Source organism: Podarcis erhardii (genome assembly GCF_964252035.2).
Source record: "Podarcis erhardii genome assembly, chromosome: Z".
In the NCBI taxonomy this organism is placed as follows: Eukaryota; Metazoa; Chordata; class Lepidosauria; order Squamata; family Lacertidae; genus Podarcis; species Podarcis erhardii.
This window is the reverse complement of record NC_138504.1, coordinates 49,730,423-49,750,422: the sequence shown is the minus strand read 5'-3', so window position 1 is coordinate 49,750,422 and position 20,000 is coordinate 49,730,423. Positions and strand designations below refer to the sequence as shown.

The 20,000-nt window shown below is 47.9% G+C and overlaps 3 protein-coding genes across 8 annotated transcripts in view; all 3 read left to right on the top strand.

The window, feature by feature from the left end:
• Positions 1-6,691, top strand: part of RC3H2 (ring finger and CCCH-type domains 2) — a 50,085-nt gene extending 43,394 nt beyond the window's left edge. For 3 of the 4 annotated variants that reach the window (XM_081847478.1, XM_081847480.1, XM_081847479.1), the window contains one exon: positions 1,082-6,691. In XM_081847478.1, the coding sequence (XP_081703604.1) occupies positions 1,082-1,298 (217 nt within the window). In that variant the 3' untranslated portion in view covers positions 1,299-6,691. The remainder of the gene's footprint in view (positions 1-1,081) is intronic. The other variant, XM_081847481.1, reaches the window with a different exon arrangement.
• The window catches only part of ZBTB6 (zinc finger and BTB domain containing 6), a 112,911-nt gene that overhangs the window by 62,418 nt on the left and 30,493 nt on the right, over positions 1-20,000 (top strand). The window lies entirely within an intron of this gene.
• Positions 9,183-19,446, top strand: PDCL (phosducin like). 3 transcript variants are annotated; one of them, XM_081847784.1, is made up of 5 exons: positions 9,277-9,327; positions 12,209-12,334; positions 14,593-14,779; positions 17,005-17,186; positions 18,133-19,446. In XM_081847784.1, exons 3-5 carry the CDS (start codon positions 14,602-14,604, stop codon positions 18,688-18,690), a joined length of 918 nt encoding a protein of 305 aa, XP_081703910.1. In that variant the 5' UTR covers positions 9,277-9,327; positions 12,209-12,334; positions 14,593-14,601; the 3' UTR covers positions 18,691-19,446. The 3 variants fall into 3 exon arrangements, with proteins under 3 accessions (XP_081703909.1, XP_081703910.1, XP_081703911.1); XM_081847783.1 differs by lacking the exon at positions 12,209-12,334 and having other exon boundaries at positions 9,183-9,327; XM_081847785.1 differs by lacking the exons at positions 9,277-9,327; positions 12,209-12,334 and adding an exon at positions 14,214-14,511.

The window sequence follows — 20,000 nt, the reverse complement described above, 5'->3', positions numbered from 1 at the left end:
TGGCTGCTGGGAAACTCACAAAAGTGGGGGAAAGAATCTGCTTTCTCACATTATATAAAGAGTGTGTTGATCATTTCTGTGCAGGAAGAACTCATTCTTGAGCTAGCCTGCTAGAAAATCCTCACCCTGCTCTCCTTGCTGAATTAGGCACCCAGCTCCAATAATCCAGGCATGCTTTTCTTCTGAGAACATGACTTAATTTCTATGCTGGTGTAGAGCTAAAGCAAAGGGATGGCTATATAAGCCAGTGTGATTTGTAGGCCCATGGACTCCACTTTTGTGGGTTCCCCAGCAGCCACTGCTGTTCTGACCCAGTAAAGCTGTCTCAAGCACCACAGTGGTGTTTTTATTGGAGAAATCCACCATGCTTCCTTGCCGAATGCTGACCTTCTCTTGCTGGACTCTTCTTTCTTACTCCTTAGATTTCCCCCACTCCAAGCCCTTCAATATTTTGGGGGCTGTCGCTCCCACCAGCCCTATGCAATCTGGCAATTGATAGAAGTTGTAGTTCAAAATGTATGGCGGGCACCAACACAGAGAAGGCTCCTTTTCTCTTCCTCCCCTTCTCTCCTCCAAGACTGAGAATCCAGTCTCTCCCATTCATTTGCAGTGGCCCTTCAGCCACTGTGGTGAGTGAAGAAAGGAAATGGCTCTGAGCACTGATGGCGCTACAGCGTTTCTGGTCACTGCTGTGCTGCTAGCTTCCCTCAAGAGGCTCCAGAGTTACACCAGTGGCTCCACAGAGAAGGGAGAGGAATTTACTGATGCGGCACGGGCCCTCTTTCAAATTCTGGGTTATTAGCAGTGTGAGAGCTCAGGGTTAATGAACACAGCTTCTCCCCCCCCCCCCCTGTCAGAACCCATCTGTTCATTATCTGTTATGATAAGTAATAAAAATAAAGAAGAAGAAACACAACTCAACTAGGGTATCAAAACTATCAGGGATAATTCACTGTCCCTTGTTTTTTACATCCTAGGATTGCTGTGAGAATGTTGAAATTCCTGTGTTCTATTTTAAATACTGATCAGGGTTTATTTCCCCCTTCTCCCCTCTCCTCCACCCACCCAAAAAAATAACCAGGGAGAAGCAGAAAGCAGCCCTGCCAATGACCTGCTTCAGCCAGCCAACGGCATCCTCTGTGAGCGGGGTCACGTCCCTGCCCATCACAGCTTCCTCCTCCGGAGTGGGCAGCCTCGTTCTCAAGACAGCCCACAGCCTCACAGCAGCTCACATCATGGCAGAAGGGAAAAGTGACTTTTTAAGGCCAGTGGCAAATGGCAAAATGGTTAACAGCTGAGAGGTGTTACATTTTCAAGCTCGTGATCATGCTAAGGCAGCATTTACACTATATTATATAATGTATATATTTTTTAAGAAAATACTATTGGGGTGATTTGTTTCCTGTGGACTCTTTGATACATCAGGCCCCTCTCAACTTTGCATTCTGGAAAAAGAAAAGAGAAAACAAACCATTTTGCTAGGCTCAGGTGTTCATGTTCCACAAGTGGTTTGTAAAAAGCTTAAGAGCAGCTTTTTAATTTGTTTGTGGAAATTCCAGGGCGCCTTCTGAGCCGTTCTTGTTGAGAGACAGCCTCTCTAGATAAATTTGCAAGTTAGTTCATTGAAGCCAGCAGATCCTCGGGGTGAAGTGACTCATGGGAATAGAACTCACTTGTTTTGCCTTGTTTTGTTTCATGAGAGAGGAACTTGTACCTGGTTGCAGTTGCTTGTTTCTTCAGCTGTGGAACTTTGCATGAAATAAGCATGTGAGAAAGAGAGAGGTGGGCTGGGGATCCTCTTAACATAAGACTTAATTCAGGGTTGATACACTTTTTCTTTTTCCTTTTCCTTTTATCTTAGCACAACTGCATTATATGCAGTTGTGTAGCACTTTGCATATTCCTGCCTGGCCCTCCCCCTTCATTTCCTCTACCCCACCCCTCTTCTGATTTAGAGCTTGGTATTTCCACATATCAAGCAACTTGCCTGTGTACAAATAATAGAGCGCAAAATCGAAGTGCCTGCATCCTAGTGCTTACATCTTCTGTCTCTTTACCTGCTCTTGAGTTGTAAGCAGAATTGTTACATCGACAACGGGCTTGTCCACACTAACCGTACTTTTCCGTCTATGAGAAGCCCCCTCGTCTAATACATGGAAAAGTACGGCACCTTCCTCTGCTCTTTCCAGGCACAATCTCTCCGGAGTTTTCTCTGCAAAAACCCCGCTTTTTAAAGATCAGCAAGCGCAAGGAGCAATCTGCAGAAAACCCAAATGGATGTTTGCTCCAATTCATATTTGAAGAGCAGGTTTTCACAGGGAAAGCTTAGGGCAGAACCCCCACAAAAAGCCGCTGCGACGCAGTTCGTTAAGCGTAGACCTCTGCCTAGAAAGAGCAGGGTAAAGCCTAAGTGTGGATAAGGCCCAAAATCCACTTGTTCCCTGGGCTCCGAGTTGTGCAGCTCCTTCGGCCAGATCAGTCCCCAAAGCCTCAGCAATCAGTCGTTCCCTGCAAAAGAAACATTTTCTGTCACATTTGCACTGACTTGACAACACAGTATTGCTATTGATGTACTTTTCAAATAAGAAGTGATTAGCAGTTCTTTTGAGATTCATTGTGTTGTTTTGATTATAGCATTACTGAGAAGTTTAGTGTTTAGGTTATATTACTGACTATTGACAAGGCCTTGAACACTTAATGGTATAGCTTTAGTTCGGCTTGTACAGAACAACGAATAAATGTGTCTTTTTGAAAATGTGACTTTAAGGAAACATAAGTGGGGAGCCATCACCTGAAATAAGAACACACACCTCTTGGGCCCTGAGCCGTATTTTCTTTTACTTTCTTGCTTTAGAAACTCAGGGCACCCAGAAGGTGGTAGAGCAAAAGAACGCTTGCTGGCAAGATAACACCTTCCTCATTTGTCTTCTATGGCTTTCTAGTTCTGATTTTTGCATTACTCCTCTTCTTCTTTTTTTGCAGTGTTTGATAATTAACTTCTGTGAAGTTGTTTACTTGGAGAATTGTACTGGGATATTTTAGCCAAGTGACATTTTCACAGGTATACTGTACTCAAGGGCTCGTCCCACTAGCAAATGGCTTGTAAAAGAGACGATCATGTTACTACTGGCAAAACAGAGCTGTTTGGGATGCCACCCCATGTGCAGGATCAGGCCGCTTCTTTTCACTTCCTTTTTTAAGAAACTATATCGTGCACACTTCTGGATTAGGGGTGGGGCAAAACCAGGCATTTCTCTGAGGGTTACAATACTGACTTGCATCCTTTTTTATTTTATATCTGCTGACTTGAAAGTTCATGAAAAAAATTATGTTGTAAATATTATTATCTGAAAAAAAAATCCAAGCATTAGTTTATATATATTTATATAATATATATAATTCCAGTGATGTTGTGAAAGACCCCGGCCACTTATTTAATACTAAGGCACAAAGAGCTATTTATAATATGCCAGCCAAATCCCTTCTCTTAATTTCATGGGACAATTCCTCAGGCCCCTCCTCCTGTTGCCACCTCACTCCTGCAACAAGAGAAACAGGGCAGCTGGGGATTTGAGACTAAAGTACCCATTTTCTTTAAACTTGTGACTGTTAAGATTAACTGATTTTGGTGTGGAATGCCATTTGGGTTGTTATTGTGTTCCCTGATCCAGCTGGGAAATCTTGTATATATAAATATTACATTTGAAATGCTTCCAAAAGTTGTTGTTTTTTTTGCGCTATATGTAACTTCAGATATATAGAGATATATGCAAAACAGCCTCTCTCTCTCTTTTACATGGATATTTAAACAATAAGATCTTCTGTGCTGCAGGTGACGTGTTTTTTAAGGAGGAAGAAAATGAATTGCTATTTTATTGCAAAAATAGACAAATATTAGAAGTCTGAGAGATCCTCATTTTTGCCCTCAGGGAAATAGCCCCTCTGTGAACCGGAGCTCCCCCAGCGCCAATACAATCCAAGGGTGAATATATAGTAAGACCTTGGGTGTGCTGCTGGGGAAGGGGGCGTGGCATAAATTGTTTACAGTTCTTCGTTCACTTGTCCAGTGGCATCGCATAATTTTAAAAGCCACCATATTTCTGCTGTCCTTTTACCACCTGGACTGGGAACGAGCTGCCTTGGTGCTTCTTTGGCAGAGGCAGCCAGAACTCCTGCACTACAGTAGTTTTGTAGAAAGGGCCACACACTTGTCAGGAAGCCTCTGCTCCAAGGTTGTACTTTAAATCTTCAACGCAGAGAATTGCAGGCTCAATGAAACAGCTGGGACTTTCTCGCCATGGAAATGGCATCGTTCTGGCAGGGCGTTGTCCACCTCTGAAGCAGTTTGTACAAACCAGCCTGTCTGGGTGTGGAGCAGTCAACTTATGGTACATCCTTTGGATGCCCTTGGGCTCCCAGCCACCACCAACCATCCCCAGGCAACATGGCCAAGAATAGTCATAGGTGATGGGAGTTGTGTTGCAGCAGCACCTGGTGGGGGGGGGGCAAAGAAGCTCTGCACCCCTTGTCTTTGGGACAGCCAGAAGGATGGGTGCTGAGATGAATCAGCACCATAGCCTGCTTTGCAGCTGTGTCTTTAGAATATTATGCCAACCAGAGGAGAGCCAGGCGGAGAGAGCAGAGGAGGGTGGCTCCTGCCCTCTGCCAGCAGGTGGCATTTTTGTAGGCAGGTGCAGGGGGGATTGGGGGCACGCATACTGAAGGGGGGGGTGTAATTGTGGTAGCAAGAAAAACTTCAGCTGTGCTTCCTCATAATGTGCATTTCCTCTCTCCCTTCGTTTTGACTCAGTGCTTTGGGTAGCCAAGCTTCAGATGTGAAACAAATGCTGATTGCGATAGTAGATGAGACTTTGAGCTGCATAGAGAAGCTGCTGGCCTGTGCTAAGGAAGAGTGGCAGGTCTGTGATAGGGCTGGTTTGACCACTGGTCCCTGCCAGATGCGCTGTTCGAAATTAATACCTGGTGACAGTTGGAGTGTAGAACACAGTGCTTGCCTAAAGTGTTTGTGGCACATGCCAGAACAGAAGTCCTGGTAGTATCCTTTCTTCCATTCTTTTTTGATAATTTGAAAGCCAGGTCTGTTGTGAAATAAACTTCGTTTACAAACAAAAACTCCATGTGGCTTGGCTGTGGGTTTTCTTGTGGTGAGCAGTTTTCATGTCTAATTTTGTGAGCGGCTGGCATTTCTCAGTATTTGATTAAGCCTGGCCTGCTTTGCAAAAGGTTCAATCTAAGTGCATGCACCTGCACCCCAATATTATTTGGGGAGGGGGCAATAGCCAGCCATTCACTACCTGTGGGAGATGTTTATTTTTAAGCCCTTTGTATTTAGGAGTTCTATATTTAGAGACTGAATTTGCAAGTAACATGGCATGACACGGTGTTTTGCTGGGGCGTGTTCTTCCCCTGCCTGAACTCTCAGCCACTTCCTTGGCTCTGAGGAAGGGCAGCAGCACGGTGCTTTGCTGGCAAAGCGATATTACCAGGCTTAAGGGTGGAGTGGGGTGGCTGGAGTGGAGTGAGCCAAAACTGTGAGCATCCCACCAGCCCCAGAACTGAGAGAGCAAATACCTGTCCACCACACACACAGGCTTTTGTGAAGCTTTTTAATGGACACTTTATATACTTGACAGAGTTTGAATTAAAAATAAAACCAATTCTGGCTGTGTTTCTGAGTGCCAGAAAACAGGGCGAAGTACACTTTTGCACAGATCCCACCTGCTTACCCAGAGAGAGTCCTCGGTTATTTAGTCCAAGGCATGGGGATGCATGCATTTTCCTTATCTGTGCAGACAAATAGATTATACTGTAGTTGTGATACAACATGCGTGGCTTTTCTTTGTACTGCACACACACCCTGTACAGCCACTCCAAAGTATTGTGGTTTAGCTTGCAGTATCTGCTGTCTGCATTTATACTATATACTACATATTCTTTTCCCTGGAAGTTAAAAGGAAAAGAAAAACACCACTTTTTCTTTTATTGTTGCGTTGATTAACATTTTATGAACCTGCTTGGCCCAGAAAGTTTGGGAAAAGAGGGCTGTTTGTCAATTCTACAACCGGTTGTGAAGCTGAAGTGTGAATATTTCTACGTCTGTATTAGACATTTTCTTTGCAAATCTATTGTTCGATTGAAATGTAAATGAAATAAAAGATGGTGTACACCCATCATGTATAATAAAGCAGACACCATCGCTACGGTGGATTTAATGCCTCATTTTTAATGATGCATACTCAGCTTCTATTTAAAAAAAATAATATTTAACTTAAAAAATCTGTAAAATAAAAAAGGGATCTATTTGGGGCGGGGAATGAATTCTATTCCATTTAGTTCCGTTTTCAATTTCCAAATTCTGTTGTTTTTCCCTTTTGTGTTATAGGAATAGGATTTACATGGGAAAGCTTAGACCGTACGGTCTGTATTTTTGGGGAGGGAAGTTTGAGTGATGGGTGTGGGCTTTGTGATTTAGCCTGAATAGCAGAGTGAAGTCTGTGTGCGTGTCTTTTCTGTTGCACTGAAGTGAAAAGATAATTAGCTTTTGGGCTGGACACGGACTTTAGCGAATCGTGGTTTTTTTCAGTGTTTGAGAGAGAATTAATAGGAAAAAAGTTTGCAGTACTTGACATGTATTTGCATGCCGTAAAATAAAACATTTTGTCCACCTTAACTTGTATTGCCTTCTTCTCTAAACACGGGGGTGGAGGGAGGGGTTGTCTCAATTTTTGCACATTGAGGTTGGAGGTGGAAACTGTTAGCTAGGCATTCACAGCGATAGCTTGCTCTTCTCAAAGGTGTTATAACTCACGGTTAGATCACATGCTTTGGTGTCTTTTGTTTTAAAAGTATTGGGCAACAGAGGATGGGAAGGCCCTTTCTGAAGCAGATTGGACAGGTAATCTCTGCTGGAACATGATAGATTTTCCTATGGATAAGTCACAATTGTGGGTTTGGGGGTGGGGTCAGTCTGGATGATCCCCTGAGGCCCTTCCAATTCTTGGGGTCAGCGACAGAATCTAATAAAGGAGTTTGCTGAACTGGCCTGAAATGTTTGTTTATAAACTTTGAATGAGCTTTGTTGCAAGTGCTACAGCTAAGAGATGGTGCCCTCCAGGCTAATGGATGGGCCTTTCACCCACCCCACTTTCTTAGGGTAGGAAAATAGCCAGAATTGTGTTTGAGCTGGAAACAGACTGGAGGCTGTAGACCCAGGGATACACTTGCTGGAAGCAGGCTGGAAGCTGGAGACCCAGAGACACACTTGCTCTGTGCTGGACTCAAAGCTGTGACTGATGGAGAAGCAAGACCCATTGGGGTGTTGATGCTGTGAGCCCCTCCATCTCATGCTCAGGTTGTATAGATGTGTAAATAAACCATGTATCCTAAATACACCACAGTCCCCGATGACCTTCATTCCAAGGAAACCGAACCTGGGTAAGCTCCTGCAACCTCTGGGGTTTCTCATTACTTGGAGAGTGGGTTGCATGTAACAATATGAATGAAATCTCATCACAACAGTGAACTTCTGATCTGCCCCCACAAAAGAAACGACATGAAAAATGCTGCTCTGGCTTATTCACGCTGTATGTTTAAAGTACTACGAAGCCACGTTAAAACAGCCACGGTTCCACTCCCCATAAAAAAAAGAATCCATTAAGGGTGCTGAGAGTTGGGAGGAGACCCCTTCCCAATGCTATGGTTGTTGGAATGCAAGAAAAAGAAAGGAAGAAGGGAGATAAATCCTGCTTGTTTAGAACTGTAAGAGCATAGTAAGAGCCTGCTGGATCAGGCCAAAGGGGACCCATCCAGTCCAGCATCCTGTTCTCACAGTGGCCAACCAGATGCCCCAATGGAACACCCCGAAGCAAGACCCAAGCGCAAGAACAGTGATCTCCCCTCCTGTGGTTTCCAGCAACTGGCTTTCAGAAGCACTGCTGCTTCCATCCGCACAGGCAAATTATTATTATTATTATTATTATTATTATTATTATTATTATTATTAATACCCTGGCCATCTGGCTGCATTTCCTCTGTCACTCTGGGCAGCTCCCGATCAAGTGTTAAAAACAATACAGCATTAAATATTAAAAACTTCCCTAAACAGGGCTGCCTTCAGATGTCTTTTAAAGATAAGATAGCTGCTTATTTCCTTCACATCTGAAGGGAGGGCATTACACAGGGCGGGTGCCAATACCGAGAAGGCCCTCTGCCTGGTTAACTTGGCTTCTCGCAGCGAGGGAACCGCCAGAAGGCCCTCGGTGCTGGACCTCAGTGTTTGGGTAGAACGATGGAGGTGGAGACGCTCCTTCAGGTATACAGGACCGAGGCCGTTTAGGGCTTTCAAGGTCAGCACCAACACTTTGAATTGTGCTCGGAAATGTACTAGGAGCCAATGCAGATCTCTCAGGACCGGTGTTATGTTGTCCCGACGGCCACTCCCAGTCACCAGTCTAGCTGCCAAATTCTGGATTAGTTGTAGTTTCCAGGTCACCTTCAAATGTAGCCCCACGTAGAGTGCATTGCAGTAGTCCAAGTGGGAGATAACCAGAGCATGCACCACTCTGGCCAGACAATCCGCAGGCAGGTAGGGTCTCAGCCTGCGTACCAGATGGAGCTGGTAGACAGCTGTCCTGGACACGTCATGGCCTAGTAGCCACTGACAGCCTTGTTATCCTCCACTGAATTTATCCTAGTCCCTCTTTTAAGCCTGTCCAGGTTTGGTGACCATTGTTACCTCCTGCAGGAGGAAGTAACTATGTACTGCACAAAGAAGGGCTTTCTTGTAAGAGATGTTTGGCTGCGGATAGATAGGGAAAGAGGAGGTGGCAGTGCAGAGCTTGGCTCTTTTCTGCAGTGGGATGCTTTCCCCAGGGAGGCTCTCCTAGCACCTTCATTGCATATCTTTAGGCAAAAACATCCCTCTTCTCCCAGGCCTTTTTTAAAAAATTGGGAGGGTAACTGTTTTTTGTTGCTATGTATTTTTGTGTTTCCATACGGTAAACTGCCCTGGGATCCTCCTATGAAGGGTGCTATAAAATTAAAACAACAACAACAACAACAGGGAGCAGGACTGATCTCCCCCACCCCTCCTCCCTCCTCCATGGTGCGGTGCACGGGCGGCATCGGCCGAAAGGGATCCGGCAGCAAGTGCTGTTGGAGGCTGCTATTCCACCTTACCTCTTAGTGCCGGGGAAGCTCGTCCCGGCAACCTTTGCGCCCTGCGCCTCCCGCTCCCTCCCCCCCCTCCCCTCGCCTCCTGTCACTAGGAGACCGAGAGAGACACTGAGGGAGAGCGAGCAGATCCCGGTGAGGGGGGGGGAAGGGGCCCCGATTTCGGGGTTGTGGGTACCGATCCCTAGTGCGGCGATCGAGGGGAGCCGTGGGGGAGGGGGAGGAAGGAGCCTCTGCCCCACAGAGGTCGCCAAAGGGCGCCGTTCGCGCGTGGGAGGAGGAGGAAAGGGTTAAGCACCCCGTGTGTGACAGAGGGTGGGGCTCTTTTGTTATGGGGGGCCCCACAGCAAGGGGGGTGGGGACGGAGTGTGGGATGGAGTGTGTGGGGCTCGTATGTGGGAAGGCGGGGGGGGGCGAGGCGGTGTCTGGCTCGCAAGTGGGGATTTGGGGCGGGCGGGCGGGCGGGGGGGGGGTTCTCCCTCGTGTGGGGCAGCGGTGGGTCTCCTGCGTCGCGTGGGCAGCGGGATCGTGTCGGGGGCTGGCTGGCTTTGCAGAGGGGCATCTCTGCGCCTCGGCCTCCTCTGCATTTAGGGGGTTGCACCTGCACCCCCGTTTTCATCCCGGGGCGCTCAAGGGGGCGCCCCCTTCTTCCCCATCTAACCCCACCACCAGCCCTGCGAGGCAGGTAGAGGCTGAGCGCGCGTGGCCGCGGCCCAGGGAACGGGGGGGGGTGTCTCCCCACACTCTGAACCCCTGCAGCGCCTCTGGCTCGGGGGGGGGGGAGGCTGGGGGGCGGCAGCATCTGGCTGTGCTGCAGCGGAGATAGATGCATGGAAGGGGGAAGGGCGGGGTGGGGAGAAGATTCCGCTCTTGCTCCATCTCAGCGTAATCCTTTCTCGTGCGGGGGGGGGGAGAGCGGCCAGGTGCCCTGGAGGGCAGGGGGCTGGGCTCGCCCGCGCGGGCTCAAAGGGGGCTTGGGGTTGCAGGGGGGGGAGTCGGCTGGGGCCTCCGGGAGTCGAGGGCGGCTAAATCCAGGCTTCCTTATTTAGGCTCAGCTGCTCGTTTTCTCTTGGGTGGATCCTGTTATTATTTGCATAGATCGCAAGGGAGGCATTAATTGGCTAGGTCAAGTTCAGAAACATAAAAAACATATTGATTGGCATGCTTTCGGTGGATTCTTGTGGCCTAACTTAACCCCCCCCCCGCAAACAAATCTCGCTGCTGCAAGCGGAAGAGAGCCAACCACGCCCTGGGCTCCCCACCCCCCTCACTAGAAAGGAAATACATACAATAAGCGAGTAGGAAGAGTGACTACCCAAGTGACGCTGACGCAAAATCTGACACACACTGTACAGTACACTAAATAAAATAAGTTTTAACAACCACCCCCTCTCCCCACCCCTCTTTCCTTCCCGGACCCTTTAACTATATACAGCACTAATGGCTCACAACAAATGTAATAATAATAATAATAATAATAATAATAATAATAATAATAATAATAATATCATCTTTATTGTCATTGCCCCCTCTCGGGGACAACGAAATTACTTGGCTGCTCCATTCATTATGTAGAAAAGGTTGTCTTTTCTACATAACTGTTATGTAGAAAAGACAACCTGAAAAAAGAGACAATGCATGTGCTTTCGTAAACCAAGAAAACCTTTAATAAAATTATTTTTTTTTAAAAAAAAAGAAACATAAGAGGACCCTTGTTGGATCAGGCCATGGAGTCCAGCACCCTGTTCTCACAGTGACCACCCAGATGCCCATGATGGGAAGCCTGCCACATTACCACTTTCCCCTCTTGCATTCAGAAGCGGGTTGCCAATAATGGGCTTTTTATTTGTCTTATTTTGCTTCTATGCCCTTCACAGCAGCTGACCACTCAGCTTTTGTAGGACAGCCAAAGTGTCACCCTGCCGACGATATTTCTGATAAAAGCATGGTATAGTAATGGTAATAGTTTTATTATTTATACCCCACCCATCTGGTAGGGTTTCCCCAGACACTCTGGGCAGCCTCCAACAAAATATAAAAACATAACAAAACATCAAACATTCAAGCCTTCCAGATACAGGGCTGCCAGTGTGGTGTTGTGGTTAAGAGCGGTAGTCTCGTAATCTGGGGAACCGGGTTCTTGTCTCCGCTCCTCCACATGCGGTTGCTCGGTGACCTTGGCCCAGTCACCCTTCTTTGAAGTCTTTCAGCCCCACTCGCCTCACAGAGTGTTTGTTGTGGAGAAGGAAGGGAAAGGAGAATGTTAGCCGCTTTGAGACTCCTTCAGGTAGTGATAAAGCGGGATACCAAATCCAAATTCCTCCTCCTCCTCCTCCTCCTCCTCCTCTTCTTCTTCTTCTTCTTCTTCTGCCTTCTGATGCTGGTATAGCAAAATCAGTTGCTGTTTTTTAAGGTTAGCATCACTGAGAATGTGGGGTAGAGCTAGTGTGCCTATCTCCCCCCAAGTCCACACTGCATCCTTTATTTTGCAATACTGAATGGGAGTGTTGGCGTTGTACTCTAGCTCCTTTCTCTTCATCCTTAAACCTAGATTATGTAGGACATGAAATGGGAGCACAGAACCTGGCTCAGAGGTCGAAATCTCCCAAAGCAGCAGCAGCAACAGCTGTTCAGCTTAACAGGAAATGTATTTTAATAGTGTGCCTTTGATCTCATTCTTTAAAAAAACACCAAAAAACCATAGCCTTGATCTCAGTAATTCACAGTAAAAGTTGTGCATCCCTCACAACAAAACTACAGGAACCCTACAGCCTACCGGAGTCTTTGCCGACCTGGTGTCCTCCAGATGTTTTTGCTGGTGCTGGCAGCAGCTGTTGTTGAAAACATCTGGGGGGACCAGGCTGGCAGAGACTGACCTACCTTGTCCCTCAGAAGCTTTGGACCATGTCTGATCTAGTCTCGCACCTGCTCTCACAGTGTCTGACCAGTTGCTCATGGATTTGAAAAGCCAGAAGCATTTGAACACCAGACCCCTCTCCCCTCCTGTGTTTTCCAGCAATTGGTACTCGGGAGTATTGCTGCTTCTGACTGCAGAGGCAGAGCATAGCCATCGTGGCTAGAAGCCACCGACAGCCCTCTTTTCCTCCATGAATTTGTCTAGTCCTCTCTTAGATCCATCCAAGTTGGTTACCATTGCTGCCTCCTGGGAAAGGAGTTCCCTGATTTTTAACTCTGCGCTGCTTGAAGAAGTTATTTCTTTTATCTGTCCTGAATCTTCCAACATTCAGCTTCATTAGGTGTCCACAAATTCTAGCATTAGGAGAGAGGGAGAAATACTTTCCTCTATCCAAAAACAGCATCCATCAAGTTACATATTAAAGGAAACAAAGCCATGAAGCGAGGATGCTGAGGCCTTATTTGCAAACCTGCAAATGTCCACCCTGCCCTCTTGAAGAGTCCTGCAGAGTGACTTGCCCACCTCCCTCTTTCCAACAGCTGCTCCTCTGGGTTTTCTAGCAGAGTTAGCCCCATTGGTTCTGATGTCTTTGCTAATCTGATTGGTTTGCTAATCTGCATAATCCTCTAGATGGGATGGGGACCCCTTTTTAGCCTAAGTTCTCATGTGGCTAACCTTCCATATAAACTCCCCCATCTCTTACATTAACAGGGAGGGGGTGGGTGGGTAGCTATCTGTTATGTATGATCTTGTTGGGATTCCTGCATTGCATGGGGTGTGCTGGATGACCCTCGAGATCCCTCCCAGCTCTGCAATTCTGTGGTTCTACCTGGGCTTTGTTATTTTTAAACCCAACTGTGCTCATTCTATGTGCTTATTTTATGTTATTTAGTTTGTCATCTTTCAGTTTTTGACTATTGTAATAGTTTCTCTGTTTTATATATATATTATAAAATGAAATTTTATTAAATGAATTGAAATGAACCCACTGAGTGTCATTTTACAGTCAATACGTATTTATTCATTCCATAAAATTTATATACCGCTTGACTGTAAAAAAAGAAAAGGACCCTCAAAATGGTTTTTAAAAAGGTAAAACAATAAAATGGGGGGGGGGGAATCACAACCATTAAAAAACAACAACAGGGAGGGGGACCTCGATGCAGACAGAGAAGTCCCCGTGGGCCACAACTGACCCATAGGCTAGACACCCCATTCGAGGGAGGCATAAGTTCTCACACAACTAGTAGCCCTTTGGCTCGCGATTGGAGCTGGGCTCTTATTTGCCTGGTTTTTGTGGCAATTGTGAATTCACTACAGAGGAAACTGAGCAGCCAGCAGTCCCCGGCAGCTGGACCAGGCTGATGTTACCCCTTTGCTGACCACATCCTTCCTGGCCTGGAGGGAGGAGGCCAGTGCACTGTCACCCCATGCTTGAGGCAAGAGAGTTCCCCCTGCAGTGACATGGGCATGGTTCTGTCCTGGGGCTCATTCTCACATCACTTGGTGCCTCATGGCAAATCCTCTCGTGCCAGATGTTGTTCATCCCCATTCCGAGGTAGGCTCCTTCTGCATCTGGAGGCTCACTCTGTCTCTCATGGCTAACAACCCTTAAGAAACCCAACCTTTGTGGACCACCTGAGCTGCTTTTAAAGAACCCTGGGCCATCACTCCATCTTTGGGTAACCTATTCCCTGCACACCACATTTCCTAGACCAGAACTAGAGATGCTTCTCCCCCCCGCCCCCGGCTATTATTCTACGTTTTGGGCTCCTGAGCTGCTGCTCACATCTCTTGTTTCACGGGAGAATCTCGAATCTCGGGCTTCCTTGTTTTGTTTTTAATCACTGAGCAACTGCATCCCAGATGGTGAGCAGAGTGCTGTATGCAAATCCGTGGCGGAGGGAGCAGATCTGGCTCAGGATAAAGGGAAGGATTAAAAAGGGGTGGTGCTAAACCGGAATCCTCCGTGTCAGTGCTCATAGGTATCAGTGTCTGTGCTATGCAGGTGGCTTGTTCATTTGCAGGCTGAGCAAACGGTAGGCGTGGGCATTACGGTAAGTCCTTCTGGGGGCTGAAGAGGTGGGGAGAGAGGGGGAGTGTAAAGGCTGTATTTGGAGCAGAAGTGCAGTCACTGAGCAAGGTCACTGAGAGTTTAATGTATCCTTTCCCTTAAGACTGCCATGCACCCCGTCCACCTCTTCAAAGCCAGCGATGAAGAGGGGCAGGTCTCACACCCCTGAGTGAGATTTCATCCACACTCATCCCTGTAACCTTTATAGGAGCACAGCCTGCCCCTTCTCTCTGCTTCTAGAGGCTGAGGTTGAGCTTTCACCTCTCCTTTAAGCTCACTCTAACCCACCCAAGTTTTATTGAGGAAGAACTCGGACAACCCTCCAAAGGTCCATTTTCCAATGGTCTTTCCACGCAAAGCCAGGGCTGCAGCTCAGCTTCCGTTAACCCTTTGTGCATTCTCTTGGCAGCTCCCCACAATGACTACCCTGGACGACAAGCTGCTGGGTGAAAAACTCCAGTACTATTACAGTAGCAGCGAGGAGGAGGACAGCGAGAAAGAAGAGGAGGGGGAGGAGCAGCAGTATGGCTCCCCCCAGGATGCCATGGAACCCAGGAACGTGGCGCTGAGCAGCGATGGCAGTGCGGTAAACACAGGTGTGCCTCCCTTTCCTCCAGGTCCCTGAATTCACCTACGACTTCCTTAGGGCTGAGCCGATCAGTTGCATTTAATACGCACAAATGATCCTTTAAGGCTAGTCTGCTGGGGAACGTTTTACTTAGTTTTATTTTTTCCCGTAAAATTTATATACCAAAAAAACAACAACAATGACAACACCTGAAAATGTTTTACAAAAAAATAAAATCAGGAAGAAGGATTAGCAGCAATGTTTTAAGACTGTTAGAAAGCTAAAGTGACAGTAGACTAAAACAGATTAAAACTCACATCTGCTTTCTATTCGTGTTGACACATTAAATGATTTATAAAACCACAGGTGAGGATCTCAAACTATATCCTTGTTCTTCCTGTGTGTGACATTGTTATTATGACGGGAATGTAATTGAAATCAACAAGATTTTGGAACGCAGAATAAAGAAAATCATCAACTCATCAATTCTAGCACATGGGGGCCACCTTATCTAAATTATATAATTTGGTATTTGAATGATTGATATTATTGATTGTATAATAAATTGGTATTGTTATAATGAGGCTATTATTGGATAACAATTGAAAATTAATAAAAATTATTATTAAAAAGCTCACATCAGCTTTCAAAACATCTGCGTAGACTTGTCCAAGCAAAAATGTTTTTCAGCATTTTTGTTGACAAATAGGCAGGGAGTTCTAAAGTGTAGGTGCTGCCACACCAGAATATTGAGTTCTTACAATGCGGACCAAGTATTATGTGCCAGTTCTGCTGATTGAAGCAGTTGAATGGGCATTTGTGGGGCAAGGCGATCTCATTGGTAATGTTGGAGGTGTTTCCTTCTTTGAAAATAGGGTAGGAATCCCCAAGTTAAATGCAGGAAGGTGTAACTCTTCCAGGTTTTTAGAAACAATTGTCCAGCTGTCAAAGCTGCATAAGAGATCCGTCTCTTGGCTCCTGCCTGGAAGAAGCTTCCCTGTGGGAGTTGTCCTACGCTGGGAGGTAAGAGCCTGCCTCACTCCAAATCCAGCCGTTGGTCCCTTCTGCCCAGGATTTTATATTCTGACTGGCAAAGGCTCACCAGGGACTTGTGCAGAGACATGTCTTTTTCCAGAACCTGCTCTCCAGCTGATTTCTGGTATTATCTTTTGTATATGGTTTTTATGTTGTATTTTGTATTGTATTATTTTATGAATAGCATTATATTCATATGCATATAAATTTACAAACATTTATTTTTCTATAAACAAATAAAATACCCCATATGGGGTTTGTGCTTTAATAGGACATTTGGAGTTCTCTGCTAACTCTTGACTGGGACGTAAGCAGAGCCCTGCCCACCAAAGGGGGGGGGCTTCTAGTCTAGCTTCCTGTTCCTACGGTGGCTATTCAGGTGTCCCAATGAGAAACTACCAAGGAAGCCCTGAGTGTGAGAGTGCTCATCCCTCCTGTGGCTTCTGCTAACTGGTGTTAACAGTTAATACATTCTTTTAGATGGGGAGGGGCGCTTCTGTGTCAGTGTCACTTGGGTTGGTTCTCTTTCTATTCATGCCAACCTTTTCAATGCCTGCTGACAACTTTTCTATTATCGCCTGCCCTATGCAGGCAATGAGGAATACATCTTTCCACAATGGTTATAATTGAAGTCTGTTTTTAACCATTTTAATGGTTAATATCATACGTTTTTATTGCTATAAACCGCTGTAATATATGTTTGTTTACTGCCTCTGACGGTGGAGACAGAGCTTAGCCCTTCTGGCTAGTAGCCTTGCTACCCAAGCTGTTGGCAATTGCTGCCTCCTGTGGGAGAGAGATCTGTAGGTTTAACCGTTCAGCCATGCACTGCGTGAAGAAGTGGTTTCTTTTCTCTCTTCTGAATCTCTCCAGAGTTCATCCACAACTTGTTTGTGTGTGTGTGTGTGTGTGTGTGTGTGTGTGTGTGTGTGTGTAATCCATACAGGATTTTACTTGAGTCCAAGGGCAGCCTCCTCCTCATATCTGAGCTAATCCAGCCTCCCCCATTTGGCTCCCCAAGGGCAGCCCTCAAGCAGGGCCTGAGTCCAAGAGCGTTCTCATCCACCCTGCCCTGTGCCTTTCAGCAACTGCTGTTCAGAAGCACCACTGCCTCCCACTGTGGAGGCAGAGGCACAGGCACCGTCTGTTATTGATGTGGCAAGTTGCTGTTGCTGTCACTGCCTGCTTCATCCCCTCCCTCTCTCCCTCCCTCCCCAGGCCCCAAAGGGGTGATCAATGACTGGAGGAGATTCAAGCAGCTGGAGACAGAGCAGCGGGAGGAACAGTGCCGGGAGATGGAGCGCCTCATCCAGAAGCTCTCAGTGACATGCAGGTCCCACCTGGATGACGAGGAGGACAAGCGGAAGCAGAAGGAGCTCCAGGAAAAGCTGAATGGCAAGGTAACAGGCGCAGGAAGAGGAGCCTCTCTGGCAACCTTTTCCGTGTGGATTCCAACCCTACCCGCAGGCATCCCTGGAGCAGGTGCTGTTTTGCAGCTGGCGGGGGACCACCTGCCCTGAGTGGCACTCAGCACCTGGTGGTGGAGCTGCCGAGTGCTCAGGGCACAGCTAGCATAGGGGAACCTGCAGCCCTCTGGGTATTTTTGGAATCTAGATCCCATCAACTAGCATGGCCCACAACCCGGGGTGATGGGGAGTTGTAGTCCCCAACTGCACCTGGGGTCTTGTGCTTGTGCCGCCTCTGGTGTATATCAGTTAAAAAACAGGCAGGCAGGGGGCAGGGGATTTCAGGCAGGGAGGAATGCAGGTGGGTTAACTTTCGGGGGAACTTAGCAGCAAGGGCTGGCCTGTCCATTGGCCTTGGTGAGGCAGCTGCCTCAGGAGAGGGGCAGCAGATCCTGGGCCCCCAGAAGTTCACAGCTCACCTCCTCCTGCGCTTGCTGCTTTTGGTGGATGCCTGGGAAGAGCAGGATTGCTGCCACCTGTGCCTCTCTGTCATCCTTCTTTTCTTCCCCATTTCCTCCGGCTATCTGGAACTGCCCTGAGTCGTCTCAGGCAAAGGCAGCTGTAGGAGAGCACCATTGACTGTTTTGCCTAAAGTGGCAAAATGTCTTGTGCTGGCCCTGCCTCGCTTGTTGGGAACTTCCTTTTCAGCTTCTGAGCTGTCCTCCAGCAAGTGCCAATTTAAGCAGCTTTTGTTTAGTGCTCCAGTTACTGTGTAATCAGCATCTTTTTCTTGATGTTATGCAGCTCAGCCCATGCATGCCAGGAAGAGGGGGAGGAGGAGGGGGCAATGGGAGGGCAGGAGGGTGGAAATTTCTGTTTTGCCTTGAGTGGCACAGGGCCTTGAGCCACCCCTGACTGAGGAGGCAGCCTGTTTTCCCAGCTCACCCTGCAGGAGTACAGTGCGCTGCGTGAGGGCCCAGATGACGAGGAGTTTCTGCAGCAGTACCGCAAACAGCGCATGGAGGAGATGCGGCGGCAGCTGCGCAGCGGGCAGTACTTCAAGCAGGTCTTCGAGATCCACAGTGCGGAGGCCTTCCTGGACACCATTGACAAGGGGCCCAGAAATACCCTGGTGATGGTCCACATTTACGAGGATGATGTCCCAGGGGCCGACTCCCTCCATGGATGCATGGTCTGCCTCGCCACTGAGTACCCCGCAGTCAAGTTCTGCCGAGTGCGGAGCTCCCTGATCGGCGCCAGCTCCCGCTTCACCACCAGCGCCCTGCCGGCCCTCCTGGTCTACAAGGGTGGGGAACTGGTGGGCAACTTTGTCCGTATCACTGACCAACTGGGTGAGGACTTCTTCGCCGGGGACCTGGAGGGCTTCCTGCAGGAGTGCGGGCTGCTCCCTGAGAAGGACCTGGTGCTCCTCACCTCCGTCCTCAATGCCTCCTCATCCTCCTGCCTCAGCGACGACAGTGACCTGGAGATCGACTGAGGGCAGGGTAGGGTGAGCAGAGAGGCACCTGTGAAGGGGCAAGTAGAAACGCCCACCCTTTACTAGCCCCTAGAAGGCAGTTGCCACATACACAAACACACATACTGTTCCCAAATGGAGGAGCCACCTCAAGCCTCCAGCTGAAACCTGTCCAGCAGCCTGTGGCCCCTCTGCCCTGCCCTGCCCTGCCCACCACAGAGCCCTTGCCGCTGCCCTTGATGGGTCTCGGAAGCCTCAGTTCCTAGTTGCTGCTTTGCTTCTACGGATCTTGCACCTGCCTTTTGCACAAGCAGGCATTTTGGCCAGGAGCTGGATGCCAGCAACCCACCCTCCCAAAGGAGTAGGCCTGCATGGGGCTCACACAAACCCCCGAGGTGTCAAATGGGGTGGGGGAGTTGTGCTGATGGGATTTGTAGTCCAAAGCACCTTGAGGGGACCCAGGCTGGCAAACACTGTTGCAGACCATAGCTCAGTCCCAGTAGTTGGCTTGGTATGTCTGGCTATTCTCTCCGGGGTCCTGGGCATTCCTAGCATTCATTTAACAACCCTTGATGTGCTGTACAACATTGCCCTCAACAGCAGGTTGCCCTATGCTTGTTTGTGGATGTTCATCCCCTGTGTTAATCTGCAAGACATGACCTTCCGCCCTGTTCCCCCAGCAGAAATGGACTCTATTTTGCTAAGCTCTCTTTTAAAATGTGTACCGTATTCCTAACTGTTTTTAAACTAATGCAATAAAGACATGAATATCATTAAGTTTTCTGTCCACTTGCTTCTTTGAGCAGCTGTTGGTGCTATGCAGCCCTTGTCCCAGGGTGGTTGTTCATCGGGAGGAAGAAAAGCAGAGCCACAGGTACAGGTGCTCATCCACGGAGGCCGGTCTGTTAGGAGGGATGGGGCATTCCCCACCAACATCAATCAGCCCCAACATGCCTACCCCCTCTTGCAGCCAGTCCTGAGTGGTGGTGGCAGCAGCAGCAGCAGCAGCAGCAGCAATCATTTCCAGTGTCTTCCTCCTTAGCCTCAGTGTTGCCCATGTAGAAGTTGCTGCCTTTTAATCCACCTTCTGCTTTGTCAAACAGATGGTCTTCTCTCATTTTTAATGACCCATAAATGTGACTACAGGTGTGAAACCCTGCAGCTAAGGTAGCCACCACAGTGCCCTCTGGGCTCAAACGCAAGAAGAACCCTGCTGGCCCATCTGATCTAGCATCCTCTCCTCACAGTGGCCAACCCAACGCCTGTTGTGGGAAACCTGCAAGCAGGACACAAACACAAGACCCCTCTCCCCTTCTGTTTAACCATGTGCC

Coding starts and splice junctions, on each gene's coding strand:
- PDCL (XM_081847783.1), top strand. CDS start 14,602: ATGACTACCCTGGACGACAAGCTGCTGGGTGAAAAACTCCAGTACTAT. Junction 14,780..17,004: donor TGGCAGTGCGGTAAACACAG/GTGTGCCTCCCT, acceptor CTCCCTCCCCAG/GCCCCAAAGGGGTGATCAAT. Junction 17,187..18,132: donor AGGAAAAGCTGAATGGCAAG/GTAACAGGCGCA, acceptor CTGTTTTCCCAG/CTCACCCTGCAGGAGTACAG.